At 41.4% G+C, this 17,092-nt stretch overlaps 1 protein-coding gene across 1 annotated transcript in view; it reads left to right on the plus strand.

Annotated features, from left to right (window-relative positions):
• Nucleotides 1–17,092, plus strand: part of LOC311239257 (uncharacterized protein) — a gene marked incomplete at both ends in the record, with an annotated part of 60,005 nt that overhangs the window by 525 nt on the left and 42,388 nt on the right. Inside the window, 4 exons of the mRNA XM_084327563.1 lie at nucleotides 1–37; nucleotides 9,151–9,503; nucleotides 11,642–11,815; nucleotides 12,974–13,076. The exon at nucleotides 1–37 is cut by the window's left edge and continues 525 nt beyond it. Of these exons, the coding sequence (XP_084183689.1) occupies nucleotides 1–37; nucleotides 9,151–9,503; nucleotides 11,642–11,815; nucleotides 12,974–13,076 (667 nt within the window). The remainder of the gene's footprint in view (nucleotides 38–9,150; nucleotides 9,504–11,641; nucleotides 11,816–12,973; nucleotides 13,077–17,092) is intronic.

Raw genomic sequence — 17,092 nt, forward strand, 5'->3', positions numbered from 1 at the left:
CCCTCCTCCCCGCCACCCAAGAGGCACCATGGGAGCTGTGAGACAAACGTTTTACTTCCTGTCCCGCTCCCCGCTGTTTCTTCCTCTAGCTGTTTCCACAGTGACAAACTGAACACAGCGGGTAGGTGTTCTGTGTGTGTGTGTCTGTGTGTGTGTGTTTGTGTCTGTGTCTGTGTGTTTGTGTCTGTGTCTGTGTGTCTGTGTCTGTGTGTTCATGATTGCTCCATTTCAGTACATATTTTGAATGTGGTTTCAAATGATGTGGTGGGGGCGGGGCTTGGACTGATGGGGTGGGGCTTGGACTGACGTGGTAGCGGGCGGGGCTTGGACTGATGTGGTAGGAGGCGGGACTTGGACTGATATGGTAGGGGGCGTGGCTACTACTCATGTGGTGGGGGCAGGGACTTATATGGTAGGGGGCGGGGCTTGGCATGGGTGGTTGTTTTTGGATCCAGGGAAATCTGTTATACAGTAGAAACAACATAGAAACCAGTCTAAGCAGTTCTATGACATGCTTATCTGTGATGCAGTAGAAACTGTATAGAAACCAGTCTAAGCAGTTCTATAACATGCTGATATGTGATGCAATAGAAACAGTATAGAAACTAGTCTAACCCACAGTTCATGTGCATTCAAATATTTTGACGTGTACGCCACAATCTACCTCACTCTGCCACAAATTGAATGACAATTGTCCTCATTCTCGAACAGACATATACGTGAAAGTTACCAAGGAATCCCTTCGTTACTCGATTTACTAACTTCTTCTGCACTCTCGAACAGCTTTGTATTGTAAATTCGTTGTAGGAACTCGAAAAAGCAATCGTAAGTCGGACGTAAGTCAGACAGACCGGTGTGTGCCCCTGTTTTCAACAGCTTTCTTTGGGACAAGTCCTTGGGGACGGCGTTTTCGAGGTCGTAAAATCCTACATAAATCCTACAACGAATTTACAATATGAAGCCGTTCGAGAATGCAGAATAAGTACGTAAATTGAGTTACATAAAGATTACCTAATAATCCATCCATCCATCAACCATCCATCATCCCTCCATCCTCTCCCTGTGCCTGTGGTGATGGTCTGTGACATTGATCACAGATTGACGTTGACTGAACTCATTCCAATATAGAGCAGCTATTTATGGCACCATGTCTGCATACGGAAGCACTCTCCCAAAGACACACACACACACACACACACACACACACACACACACACACACACACACACACACACACACACACACACACACACACACACACACACACACACACACACACACACACACACACACACACACACACACACACACACACACACACACACACACATGCAGGCAGTCTGGAGCCGGTGCTGTGTTTCACATGTGCTGTATAGTCATTGTAACTGCAACACAAATCCTCACCTATACACATACATCACATCCTCACATACAAACATATATAAACATCACATACAAACATATATAAACATCACATACAAGCATATATAAACATCACATACAAACATATATAAACATCACATACAAACATATATAAACATCACATACAAACATATATAAACATCCTCACATACAAACATATATAAACATCACATACAAACATATATAAACATCCTCACATACAAACATATATAAACATCACATACAAGCATATATAAACATCCTCACATACAAACATATTATATAAACATCACATACAAACATATATAAACATCCTCACATACAAACATATTATATAAACATCCTCACATACAAACATAAACATCCTCACATACATACATATATAGACATCCTCACATACAAACATATATAAACATCCTCACATACAAACATATATAAACATCCTCACATACAAACATATATAAACATCCTCACATACAAACATATATAGACATCCTCACATACAAACATATATAAACATCCTCACATACAAACATATATAAACATCCTCACATACAAACATATATAGACATCCTCACATACAAACATATATAAACATCCTCACATACAAACATATATAGACATCCTCACATACAAACATATATAGACATCCTCACATACAAACATATATAAACATCCTCACATACAAACATATATAGACATCCTCACATACAAACATATATAAACATCCTCACATACAAACATATATAAACATCCTCACATACAAACATATATAGACATCCTCACACACAAACATATATAAACATCCTCACATACAAACATATATAGACATCCTCACATACAAACATATATAGACATCCTCACATACAATCATATATAAACATCCTCACATACAAACATATATAAACATCACATACAAACATATATAAACATCCTCACATACAAACATATATAGACATCCTCACATACAAACATATATAAACATCCTCACATACAAACATATTATATAAACATCCTCACATACAAACATAAACATCCTCACATACAAACATATATAGACATCCTCACATACAAACATATATAAACATCCTCACATACAAACATATATAAACATCCTCACATACAAACATAAACATCCTCACATACAAACATAAACATCCTCACATACAAACATATATAGACATCCTCACATACAAACATATATAGACATCCTCACATACAAACATATATAAACATCCTCACATACAAACATATATAGACATCCTCACATACAAACATATATAAACATCCTCACATACAAACATATATAGACATCCTCACATACAAACATATATAGACATCCTCACATACAAACATATATAGACATCCTCACATACAAACATATATAGACATCCTCACATACAAACATATATAAACATCCTCACATACAAACATATATAGACATCCTCACATACAAACATATATAGACATCATCACATACAAACATATATAGACATCCTCACATACAAACATATATAAACATCCTCACATACAAATATATATAGACATCCTCACATACAAACATATATAAACATCCTCACATACAAACATATATAAACATCCTCACATACAAACATATATAAACATCCTCACATACAAACATATATAGACATCCTCACATACAAACATATATAGACATCCTCACATACAAACATATATAGACATCCTCACATACAAACATATATAAACATCCTCACATACAAACATATAGAGACATCCTCACATACAAACATATATAAACATCCTCACATACAAACATATATAGACATCCTCACATACAAACATATATAGACATCCTCACATACAAACATATATAAACATCCTCACATACAAACATATATAGACATCCTCACATACAAACATATATAAACATCCTCACATACAAACATATATAAACATCCTCACATACAAACATATATAGACATCCTCACATACAAACATATATAGACATCCTCACATACAAACATATATAGACATCCTCACATACAAACATATATAGACATCCTCACATACAAACATATATAAACATCCTCACATACAAACATATATAGACATCCTCACATACAAACATATATAGACATCATCACATACAAACATATATAGACATCCTCGCATACAAACATATATAAACATCCTCACATACAAACATATATAGACATCCTCACATACAAACATATATAAACATCCTCACATACAAACATATATAAACATCCTCACATACAAACATATATAGACATCCTCACATACAAACATATATAAACATCCTCACATACAAACATATATAAACATCCTCACATACAAACATATATAGACATCCTCACATACAAACATATATAGACATCCTCACATACAAACATATATAAACATCCTCACATACAAACATATATAGACATCCTCACATACAAACATAAACATCATCACATACAAACATAAACATCCTCACATACAAACATATATAGACATCCTCACATACAAACATATATAGACATCCTCACATACAAACATATATAAACATCCTCACATACAAACATATATAGACATCCTCACATACAAACATATATAAACATCCTCACATACAAAGATATATAGACATCCTCACATACAAACATATATAGACATCCTCACATACAAACATATACAGACATCCTCACATACAAACATATATAGACATCCTCACATACAAACATATATAAACATCCTCACATACAAACATATATAGACATCCTCACATACAAACATATATAGACATCATCACATACAAACATATATAGACATCCTCACATACAAACATATATAAACATCCTCACATACAAATATATATAGACATCCTCACATACAAACATATATAAACATCCTCACATACAAACATATATAAACATCCTCACATACAAACATATATAAACATCCTCACATACAAACATATATAGACATCCTCACATACAAACATATATAGACATCCTCACATACAAACATATATAGACATCCTCACATACAAACATATATAAACATCCTCACATACAAACATATAGAGACATCCTCACATACAAACATATATAAACATCCTCACATACAAACATATATAGACATCCTCACATACAAACATATATAGACATCCTCACATACAAACATATATAAACATCCTCACATACAAACATATATAGACATCCTCACATACAAACATATATAAACATCCTCACATACAAACATATATAAACATCCTCACATACAAACATATATAGACATCCTCACATACAAACATATATAGACATCCTCACATACAAACATATATAGACATCCTCACATACAAACATATATAGACATCCTCACATACAAACATATATAAACATCCTCACATACAAACATATATAGACATCCTCACATACAAACATATATAGACATCATCACATACAAACATATATAGACATCCTCGCATACAAACATATATAAACATCCTCACATACAAACATATATAGACATCCTCACATACAAACATATATAAACATCCTCACATACAAACATATATAAACATCCTCACATACAAACATATATAGACATCCTCACATACAAACATATATAAACATCCTCACATACAAACATATATAAACATCCTCACATACAAACATATATAGACATCCTCACATACAAACATATATAGACATCCTCACATACAAACATATATAAACATCCTCACATACAAACATATATAGACATCCTCACATACAAACATATATAAACATATATAAACATCCTCACATACAAACATATATAAACATCCTCACATACAAACATATATAGACATCCTCACATACAAACATATATAGACATCCTCACATACAAACATATATAAACATCCTCACATACAAACATATAAACACCATCTGTAGTGCGGTAGTGAAAGTGTTAACCCTTTGTAGTGTGATAGTGAAAGGGTTACTCAGCGTTCTAGAACCACGTTACGAAGTACCAAGCAGGTCGCATGTGACCTCAAACGTGTACGGGAATGTGACGGCCAAGGTTATTGAAGCGCTGCAGAATGAACCGCCGTGGCGACAGATGGCCGGCCCTCCAGAGCGCACTACATTAACGATGACTGGGGAAAGGAAAGATCTAGTCCTTCAAACCCGTCTGTGACTGTGGAACCTTGGCAGGGGTGATACATTAACGATGACTGTGGAATGAAAACTGGACAGACCCGATGTCACCGTCCCCACAAGGAACATCGTCAACGAGGCCGGACTCTCGCCACATGGGGGGTGTTTTGTGCACACAGTAAATCTGCCGTCACAGAAGGGGTTGGGAGGGAACCAGATGTCTCGTCTTTTGGGCAAAGTCGAGGAAACTATAAAAGAAAGGAAGGGTGGGCGGCTGATTGGCGCAGTGGGTAAGGCGCTCGCCTCTAACGGAGGATACGCTGGGTTCGAGCCCAGCTCTCGCCGTTGCTGCCGGCTGGCCGGTCGTTCATAACACAATTGGCAAGTGTTAGAGGGTGGGAAAGCCGGTGGGTGGGGATTTGACGTTGTGGACAGCGACTACTACAGGTCGGTTTGGTGACGCCGGTGCGACGGAAGCAGGAAGTGACGGGGGCAGCAGCGTGAGCCTCCCACGCGTTACTCCTCGCCACTGAGAGTTCGAGATGCTGCGGTGAAAAGATGCGACAGGCTGCCTCTTCGTGTACCGGAGGGGACACGTGACGCAAGGCTTCTGTCCTCACTACGACCAACCTGTGGGAGGCATAGTCTAGCAACGTTCAAGACAGGGGAGGGAAGAATTGGATAATACGAAATTGGGATGGGAGAAAAATAGAAAATGGGGAGAAAAAGAAAGGAAGGGTCATCGCATCAGAAGACCAGCGTTCTATGCTCTGCTTGGTGTCACGACTACAGCGGCTTCTGTTTTACAAGACAAACAAGACTTGCTTCAGGCTTCCTCCTCACAGGCTGCCATCGCAAGGTGGGACTCCAGCGATGACATGATTGAATGCTACGTAGAGAAACAAGCTGCTGTTTATTCTGCTCTCACAGGAAAGAACACATAAAGAAGACATAAAGAACATAAAGAAGAGTGCCAAGCACTTCATTACCCTCTCCGATCAAGTGTGTGAGTTGGAGCAACAGTTAGATTAGATTAGATTCAAATGTATTGTCATCATACAGCACAAAGTTGGCATCTGACCAGAGTGCAAATGTAACAGTAAAGAGCAACAGTAATATACAATGTACAGGTGATTAAACTGGAGTATAAATGACTACCACTGAGTAATAATTACAATCAGACAGTGTTATAGTATTATGTGATACGGGTATACAAAATACTATGGCAGTAAGTCATACTGGCCAGCGGTGTAACTAGTAAGAGTAGACAAGGGATATGTACAGATATAGATATACAGTAGTATACAGTTATGTAAAAAGGATTATTATGCAGGTATATTCAGACATAAGTGGATAAATAATGTATATATATGGTAAATATGAATATATAAATATATATACTATCAAACAGAGTGACAGTGAGAGTGTATGAAACCTGTTTCTGGGTTCTTGTGGTCGGCGTGGTCTTAGCCGCGCACTAAGCACGGTGTCTGTGAAGGTCAGGTGGTTCCGCGCCACTTGCGGTCAGAGCAGCTCCAAGAACTGAGTATGCATCTGTCACCATAACGACACCGATCATTGCAACGCAGTCCATGCACCCCCCCCTCCACCCCCCACCCCTCCGTTGCCAGAGGCAGCTTCACTCTTGTGTTTCCTCAGTGTTAGAGCAGGTTTATTTCCTGGTAACATGCACACCGTTGTGTATTTCCCAGTCTGTGTTGTAAGACAAATCGATGGGCAGAGTTGTGTTAGCTTAAATTGCGAGTAAACCTCACTCCACCTGTGGTCGTCTTATAACAGTTGTACTGTGGATTGAGATGGTTTTGTGCTTGTTATGTACAGTGTGTTTGTATGTGTGTGTGTGCGTGTGTGTGGGGTTGTGTGTGCCCTGCAGTGATGTCTCCTACCACCAGAGTGTTAGTCACGCTCTACTCTACTTTATGACACTGTTTAACACACACGCACACCCGGTAGTCAGAGGCAGTGTTGTGAGTGAATCTTTGGTTGCAGGGCTGGTGGAGCCAGCCATGTATATGACTCATAATATATCTGAACGTTAGCTGTCAGCTAAGATACTGGTGTTAGCTGTTAGCTACTGTAGTCTACTGGTGTTAGCTGTTAGCTAATCTACTGGTGTTAGCTGTCAGCTAATATACTGGGCTTAGCTGTTAGCTAAGATACTGGTGTTAGCTGCTAGCTAAGATATTGGTGTCAGTTGTTAGCTAATATACTAGTGTTAGCTGTTAGCTAAGATACTGGTGTTAGCTGCTAGCTAAGATATTGGTGTCAGCTGTTAGCTAATATACTAGTGTTAGCTGTTAGCTAAGATACTGGTGTTAGCTAAGATACTGACGTTAGCTGTTAGCTAATAATATATACTGGTGTCAGCTTTTTTAGCTAAGATACTGACGTCTACCAGTTCTCAAGTTCTCCAGCCGTTAGTTCTCCAGCCGTTGGCCAGGTCAGTCCTTGTCCATGGTTGTGGCTACTGGCACAAAGGACTGGCCAAGGCGATTTGTGGTGTGTCAGTGGGGAATGAGTCTATGGCTGAACATGCTCATCTTAGCTAGCTCCTCATAGAGGGTGTGGGAGGGGTTCTCCAGGATAGCGCCCAGCTTCTTTCTCATCCTCCTCTCCGCAAGCACCTCTAGTGTGTCCAGTTGGACACCCACTATGGAGCTAGCCTTCCTCACCAACCTGTCCAATGTGTTAGTTGATGTTAGCTGTTAGTCACAGTGTAGTACTTTTAAGGCCTTCCTCAGACACAGTTTGTGATGAATAGTCTCAATTGCAGGTAGGGTTGGGCACCGAGAACCGTTAAGAAGATGTTTGCATTTTGATTATTATTATTATTTTTGTATTATACATTTTACTATATAAATTTAAACTTTTTATTCATTTGTTAATTAATACCCTAGTTACAATACAGCAACCAAATTAAACTGTATCAAATCAACTGACAATGTGAATAGTATGAAAAAAAATAAAGGATCTTTCAAATAAATTTTTTCTCCTGCGAAATAAGCTGTGACCTGTTTTGACCTGCACCTCAAAGAATCGGAATCGAGAATCGTTTAGAACAGGAATCGAAATGGGGAATCGGAATCGTTCTAATCCAAACGATGCCCAACCCTAATTGCAGCGAGTGATGTACCGGTGATGCGTTGGTTTTCCACCACCCTCTGCAGTGCTTTCTGGTCCGAGACAGTGCAAGTTACCGTACCAGACTGTGATGCAGACAGTTGGTGAGGATGCTTTCTATGGTGCACCGGTAGAAGTTCACCAGAATATGAGGAGACAGGTGGGCTTTCCTCAGTCTCCTCTCGGAGAAGAGACACTAGTGAGCCTTCTTGACCAGTTGAGGGTCCAAGAGAGGTCCTTGGCGATGTGGACTCCCAGGAATTTGAAGCTGGAGACACGCTCAACCACCGCCCGTTGATATGGACGGTGGGCATGCGTGCCAGCTCTGGTCTTCCAGAAGTCCACGATGAGCTCTTTGGTTTTCTTGGAGGTCGTTGTCGTGGTGATTGTGATGTCAGTGATGATGGTGATGATGTCAGTGATAGTAATGTAGTTATTGAGGATGATGATCACATTAAAGGTGTTTCTGTCTCCACAGTGAAGACGGACAACAAGGTACAGAAACAGGACAACATGTTGGACATGTTCTCCTCCGACAAGAAGGACAAGGAGAAGGAGACAGCTGACAGCAGGGAAAAGGAGACGAGGGAGAAGGAGACGAAGGAGAAGGAGATGAAGGAAAAGGAGATGAAGGAGAAGGAGACGGCTGACAGCACGCGGGACAGGAACCAGAAGTCTGAGAACATCCTGAGAGGCGAAGAGAAGACCGAGAAGATGAACGCCGAGAAGGCGATCGCCGAGAAGAACGAGAAGGCGAACGAGAAGATGGACAAGCCGGAGAAGACCGACAAGGATGAGAAGAAGGAGGAGCAGGAGAAGAAAGCTGAGAAGAAGGAGGAGAAGAAGGAGGAGAAGAAAGACGAGAAGAAAGCAGAGGAGAAGGAGAAGGGCGGGAAAGGTGCGGCCAAGTCACCGACGGCCAATGGCAGCAAGGAGCTGGTAGGTCACACTCACATAGACACAATCTACACACTCACATAGACACAATGTACACACTCACATAGACACAATGTACACACTCACATAGACACAATGTACACACTCGCATAGACACAATGTACACACTCACATAGACACAATGTACACACTCACATAGACACAATGTACACACTCACATAGACACAATGTACACACTCACATGGACACAATGTACACACTCACATGGACACAATGTACACACTCACATAGACACAATGTACACACTCACATAGACACAATGTACACACTCACATAGACACAATGCACACGCACACACATCTATAGACACAATGTACACACTCACATAGACACAATGTACACACTCACATAGACACAATGTACACACTCACATAGACACAATGTACACACTCACATAGACACAATGTACACACTCACATAGACACAATGTACACACTCACATAGACACAATGTACACACTTGCATAGACACAATGTACACACTCACATAGACACAATGTACACACTCACATAGACACAATGTACACACTCAGATAAACACAATGTACACACTCACATAGACACAATGTACACACTCACATAGACACAATGTACACACTCACATAGACACAATGTACACACTCACATGGACACAATGTACACACTCACATAGACACAATGTACACACTCACATTGACACAATGCACACACACACACATCTATAGACACAATGTACACACTCACATATACACAATGTACACACTCACATAGACACAATGTACACACAATATACACATTATACATGTACACACATCTATCTGTCTGTCTATGCCTGTCTGTCTGTCTGTCTGTCTGTCTGTCTGTCTGTCTGTCTGTCTGTCTGTCTGTCTGTCTGTCTGTCTGTCTGTCTGTCTGTCTGTCTGTCTGTCTGTCTGTCTGTCTGTCTGTCTGTATGTCTGTCTGTCTGTCTGTCTATGCCTGTCTGTCTGTCTGTCTGTCTGTCTATGCCTGTCTGTCTGTCTGTCTGTCTGTCTGTCTGTCTGTCTCTCTGTCTGTCTGTCTGTCTATGCCTGTCTGTCTGTCTCTCTGTCTGTCTGTCTTATCTGTTTTAAAGGTCCCATGCATTATAAATGGCCTTTTCCAGAGTGAGTGGATTACTTCCTCAAACAGAGTGCCGAGTCCGACAGACAGCAGAGAACGAGCGAGCGAGAGAGGGAGAGAGAGATAGAGAGGGAGAGAGAGGGAGAGAGAGAGATAGAGAGAGAGAGGGACCGCGCGGGACCGACCAGGCGCAGGAGTGTGTGTAAAAATGTGTGTGCGTGCGCTGCGGGGATGGGTCTTCTCTCACAGGTTGTGTGTAAATGCTCCGTGTGTCTCTCTCTCTCTCTATCTCTCTCTCCCTCTCTATCTCTCTCTCTCTCTCCCTCGCAGTCGGGAGCACTAGCTTATCACTGTCAAAATATCTTTGCGCATGCTCCCACGCGCACGCCCGTATTCCGATCCGTGCAGTAATAATCACAGAGGTATATATTATCATTTGAAACAAGTTACCAATGCATTGTCCCGTGGGATTATGCCCCCCCACGGCGAAATTAATTAGTCTCCCCCTCAATCTCTCTATCTCTCTCTGTGCCAGTCGCAGACTGTGGGGGTGACTGTCACTCAAAGCGCTTATGGGCGGAGCCCATCCAATAATGATAATAATAATAATAATGAAATCCAAAGGGAGAAAAATGATGCTTTTGAGTACTTGATTAGAAATATAAAACAATGAATACAAACATTTAATAAAAATTTACAGATGTGTTCCATAAACTCACAGGAATTGTGTAAAGTTGCCCAAATAGTGCAAGGAATAGCAATGCATGTCCCCTTTAAATGTTTTCCTCACACTGTTCTATAATTGGTGTATGTTGTGTTATTTTAAGTGTGACTCATAGCTGTGAATCATAGCAGTCACTGACATCACTGATTCCATCACTTTCCATCTTTATTTCCTGTGTTATTGTCTCATATTTATGACATCATCACCAGTCTGCTGTGGGGTCAGCCAAATCTCGCCCATCCACCCTCTCCACCAATGGCGAGGCCAGCTCAGCCAAACGCCCCTCCCCCACTACTGTCTCAGCCAATAAAAAAAGCCCTGGACCCAAGGCCACCACTCCCACTGCCGCCAAGCGGTCACCAGGGGCAACCAAGACCGCCAAGGTGAGTCCACACATTTGAAATGCTATGTAACAGAGATAGAACTAAATCACACTGTCTGGCTACCTATTACAGCAGAGATATAACTAAATCACACTGTCTGGCTACCTATTACATCAGAGATATAACTAAATCACACTGTCTGGCTACCTATTACAACAGAGATATAACTAAATCACACTGTCTGGCTACCTATTACAACAGAGATATAACTAAATCACACTGTCTGGCTACCTATTACAACAGAGATATAACTAAACCACACTGTCTGGCTACCTATTACAACAGAGATATCACTAAATCACACTGTCTGGCTACCTAATACATCAGAGATATAACTAAATCACACTGTCTGGCTACCTATTACAACAGAGATATAACTAAATCACACTGTCTGGCTACCTATTACAACAGAGATATAACTAAATCACACTGTCTGGCTACCTATTACAACAGAGATATAACTAAACCACACTGTCTGGCTACCTATTACAACAGAGATATCACTAAATCACACTGTCTGGCTACCTAATACATCAGAGATATAACTAAATCACACTGTCTGGCTACCTATTACAACAGAGATATAACTAAATCACACTGTCTGGCTACCTATTACAACAGAGATATAACTAAACCACACTGTCTGGCTACCTATTACAGCAGAGATATAACTAAATCACACTGTCTGGCTACCTATTACAACAGAGATATAACTAAATCACACTGTCTGGCTACCTATTACAACAGAGATATCACTAAACCACACTGTCTGACTACCTATTGATTGATTGAGTGAAAACTTGAATTAACAGATTGCAGAATGGGTACAGTACAGTACAAGTATCTCTATTACAACAGAGATATAACTAAATCACAGGCAGCACATGGGATCCGGTTAAAAAAAAGTGTATTACTAGCAACCATGTGCAGGTGTTTTAACCCTTTCACTGCCGCACTACAGAAGGTTAACCCTTTACTATCACCGTCGGTAGTGTGATAGTAAAGGGTTAACCTGCTGTAGGGTGGCAGTGAAAGTGTTAACCTGCTGTCGTGTGGCAGTGAAAGGGTTAACCGTCTGTATTGTCGCAGTGAAAGGGTTAACCGTTTGGTAACGCGGCAGTGAAAGGGTTAAATGTGTTGATATCCTGTTCCCTTCAGACTCCAGAAAATGGAACCAGGAACCCACCTGTGCCAAAGGCCACGCCCAGCCCCCGCTCGACGGCCAATAAGAACGGCTCCTCGGCTCCAAGCAAAACTGCTGGTACACACACCGCACACACGCACACACACACACGCACACACACACACACACACACACGCACTTGTTTATGTAAATACGGGGCCATTACATAGACTTACATGCATTCTGTAACTAAGCCCAGGTCTGTTGTTAGGCCTGGTGGCAAGGCCAGAGTCTATGGTCAGCTGTTTGTTCTGGAGGGTATTTTCGGACAGGGCACAGCCAAGGCCGGGTGTCTTTTTTGGTAAATAGTAAATGTTGCATTTATATAGAGCTTTTATCCAAAGAGCTTTTCACAATTTTGTTCCTCACATTCACCCATTCACTCACTCACACATTCACACACCGACGGCGGAGGCGACCATGCAAGGTGCCGACCTGCACATCAGGAGCAATTAGGGGTTACGTGTCTTGCTCAGGAGGAGCAAGAATCTTCAGACTACCGGGCGACCGGTCTACCGCCACTGTCGCCCTACATTAAAGATTCTCTTTTGAATAATACATCCACAGGGCTTTTAGAAAGGTGCAGAATAAAAGTATTGCTTAATGAATTTATCGTGTTTGAAAAAATATGCCTACGTAATGTGAATGTTGTTATAAATAAGGCATTTATTCAATACATATAGTAATGTATTGAACACATTCTAATGCCAGGTGTGAACAGACGTACTTACTGTAGAACTGTGAGCAGATCACCCAGGTGGCAACAACCTCCTGCCTCCGCTGGTCCTGCCAGGGTTAGTATTAGCCCGGCCTCGCTTCAGATATGTAAATAAAGTACTAATCGACCACAGGGAAAAAGTACATAATGTACATTATGTTATAGCCATAGTAGGGATGTTCGATATTGGCTTTTTTACAGATACCGATATACCGATATTGTCCAACTCTTAATTTCCGATACCGATATCAACCGATATCAACCGATACCGATATATGCAGGGTTTCCCCCCCCCCAAAAAACGGAATAATTTCAGGTAATTAACATTACATATCTCTTGTCATGGAATTAACACAACATTATGCATACTTTTGACAATAAATAAAATCAGAATTTGTTCTTACTTGCTTGCCTAAATTAATTACATTTTTATTTTTATTTATTTTATTATTATTATTATTTATTATTGGCCGATAATATCGGTAGGCCGATAATATCGGACATCCCTAGCCATAAGTAATATATTTACGTATTGTATTGAAAATGTAACATGTGTACTTGTATTAAGTACTGTAATACAAATTTTAATTCCCCTGCTGGGGATCAAACCATAACCATAACCTGTTAAACCCTAGCCATATTTTCAGAAAATCCGCCTAAAAGTACATACCCAAGTAAATGGAAGATTGCTCCACTTCTACAAGGTCCATTTGCATGGTCTTGGTATCTAGGGACATCTATGGACCTCAGCTAATGTATTCCCAGTGTCAGCTTGAGTAAATTGCAATAAACCAAAGGAGAATATAAATTATTATTATTATTATTATTCGTTTGTTTGGTTTTTTTTGCCAACATTGACCAAAAGTGAAAAATTCTTCTTGAGATCAAGTGTACTAAAAATCTAAACAAATGAACAAAGGGTAGATGATGTACAGGTTTTTTTGTAGATACAGAACTGAATTTTGGACATTTACGGTGGCCAGTTTCGAATTGCAGCCTCTTTAAGAGCGGTTTTGAATGTGGATAGATTTTCAAAAAAAATTACAGCTGTGGGTAGGGCGTTCCACATTGTTGTGGCATAATTGCGAAACGTGTTTAGTCCCTTGTTTGTGCCGAATCTGGGTTGCACAAGAAGAAGGTGAGGTGATAATGGCGATAAGTTCTGTACAAAAAAGAGGAGTTAACCATAGAAAATAATTTTTTTAGTGGATCTTTAATAAATGATATTGTCTTTTGCACATCTCACCTCCCTAGCAGTGGGAATGACTCAGCAGAGATCAGGCTGTTACATCTCACCTCCCTAGCAGTGGGAATGACTCAGCAGAGATCAGGCTGTTACATCTCACCTCCCTAGCAGTGGGAATGACTCAGCAGAGAGCAGGCTGTTACATCTCACCTCCCTAGCAGTGGGAATGACTCAGCAGAGATCAGGCTGTTACATCTCACCTCCCTAGCAGTGGGAATGACTCAGCAGAGATCAGGCTGTCACATCTCACCTCCCTAGCAGTGGGAATGACTCAGCAGAGATCAGGCTGTTACATCTCACCTCCCTAGCAGTGGGAATGACTCAGAAGAGATCAGGCTGTTACAGTACATCTCACCTCCCTAGCAGTGGGAATGACTCAGCAGAGAGCAGGCTGTTACATCTCACCTCCCTAGCAGTGGGAATGACTCAGCAGAGATCAGGCTGTTACATCTCACCTCCCTAGCCGTGGGAATGACTCAGCAGAGCGGAGCCTTCAGATGTTTGTCCGCAGGATCGTTATGGGGGGAAAACATTAATCTTCCTATGATCTATGTGGAGGGTGCCACCCCGCCTGCGTTACAGCACAGTTTAATCCAGATCACGTGTTCGCGTCGCCTTCATCTCGGCTCGCTAGCGGGGAATATATATGACTCATAGTTTAACCATATTTCAGCTGGAACAGACTCTCTATATGCCTCAACTGCAGTGTAGCAGGTAACGTGTTACAGACTCTCCTCTCTGCAGTGTAACGTGTTACAGACTCTCCTCTCTGCAGTGTAACGTGTTACAGACTCTCCTCTCTGCAGTGTAACGTGTTACAGACTCTCCTCTCTGCAGTGTAACGTGTTACAGACTCTCCTCTCTGCAGTGTAACGTGTTACAGACTCTCCTGGGACACTGGGATCGAATCCAGCTGTCAGCGGTACCTCCGGCTTGGTCGGTCGTCCATACTAACACAATTGGCAGTGTTAGCGGGTGGGAAGCCAGTGGGGTATGTATCCTGGTCGTTGTAAACAGCGACTCCTACAGGTCGGTCGGGGCGCCTGCTCAGCAAGGAAGGGATCCTCCCACGCGTTACACTCCCCCAGTGAGAGTCCTCGCCGTCAGGTGAAAAGAAGCGGTTGGTTGACTCCACATGTGTCGGAGGAAGCGTGTGGTAGTCTGCACCCTCCCAGACCGACGGTAGGGGGTAAGTGTGCAACGGCCAGGAAGGGAATTGGCATAACGACTAAATTGAAAAAATACGGAAAAATGAAAAAAATAAAAAAATAAATAAAAGAATAATAATAATAATAATGATTTGAATATCCCCACGTGGGGTATCATTGAAAAGCCACACTCATTGGCTACAATCCTGTCCAAAATCTTTTCAAGATCGCCAAATGATTGACGGAGCTAGAGCCCCGGGAGTCGGGGGTGGTGATCGGATGTACTTTGGCGCACGCCTCACATATCGGCATGTGACTCGAGAGCCGCTGAACGGATGTTGTCGACAAGCAACAAATAGGGCTTTAATTCTATATATATATTGTATTAAAAATAATGCAGACCCGAGCCACTAGAGGTCGGCAAAGTGCCGCGTCGCGCCGGTGGGCAAATCGTCCTCAAGAGGTCAGACTGGTTGTACTGGGCAGCTCCTAGTGGTCAACAGTCTCAGACTGTGGTTGTACTGGGCAGCTCCTAGTGGTCAACAGTCTCAGACTGTGGTTGTACTGGGCAGCTCCTAGTGGTCAACAGTGTCAGACTGTGGTTGTACTGGGAAGCTCCTAGTGGTCAACAGTGTCAGACTGGTTGTACTGGGCAGCTCCTAGTGGTCAACAATGTCAGACTGTGGTTGTACTGGGAAGCTCCTAGTGGTCAACAGTGTCAGACTGTGGTTGTACTGGGAAGCTCCTAGTGGTCAACAGTGTCAGACTGGTTGTACTGGGCAGCTCCTAGTGGTCAACAATGTCAGACTGTGGTTGTACTGGGCAGCTCCTAGTGGTCAACAGTGTCAGACTGGTTGTACTGGGCAGCTCCTAGTGGTCAACAATGTCAGACTGTGGTGAATGAATGAATGAATGAAAACTTTATTTAACAGATTGCAGAATGGGTACAATACAGTACGGCTCAATACATACAATTGTTAAG

Source organism: Notolepis coatsorum (assembly GCF_963971535.1).
Source record: "Notolepis coatsorum genome assembly, chromosome: 13".
NCBI classification, from domain to species: Eukaryota; Metazoa; Chordata; class Actinopteri; order Aulopiformes; family Paralepididae; genus Notolepis; species Notolepis coatsorum.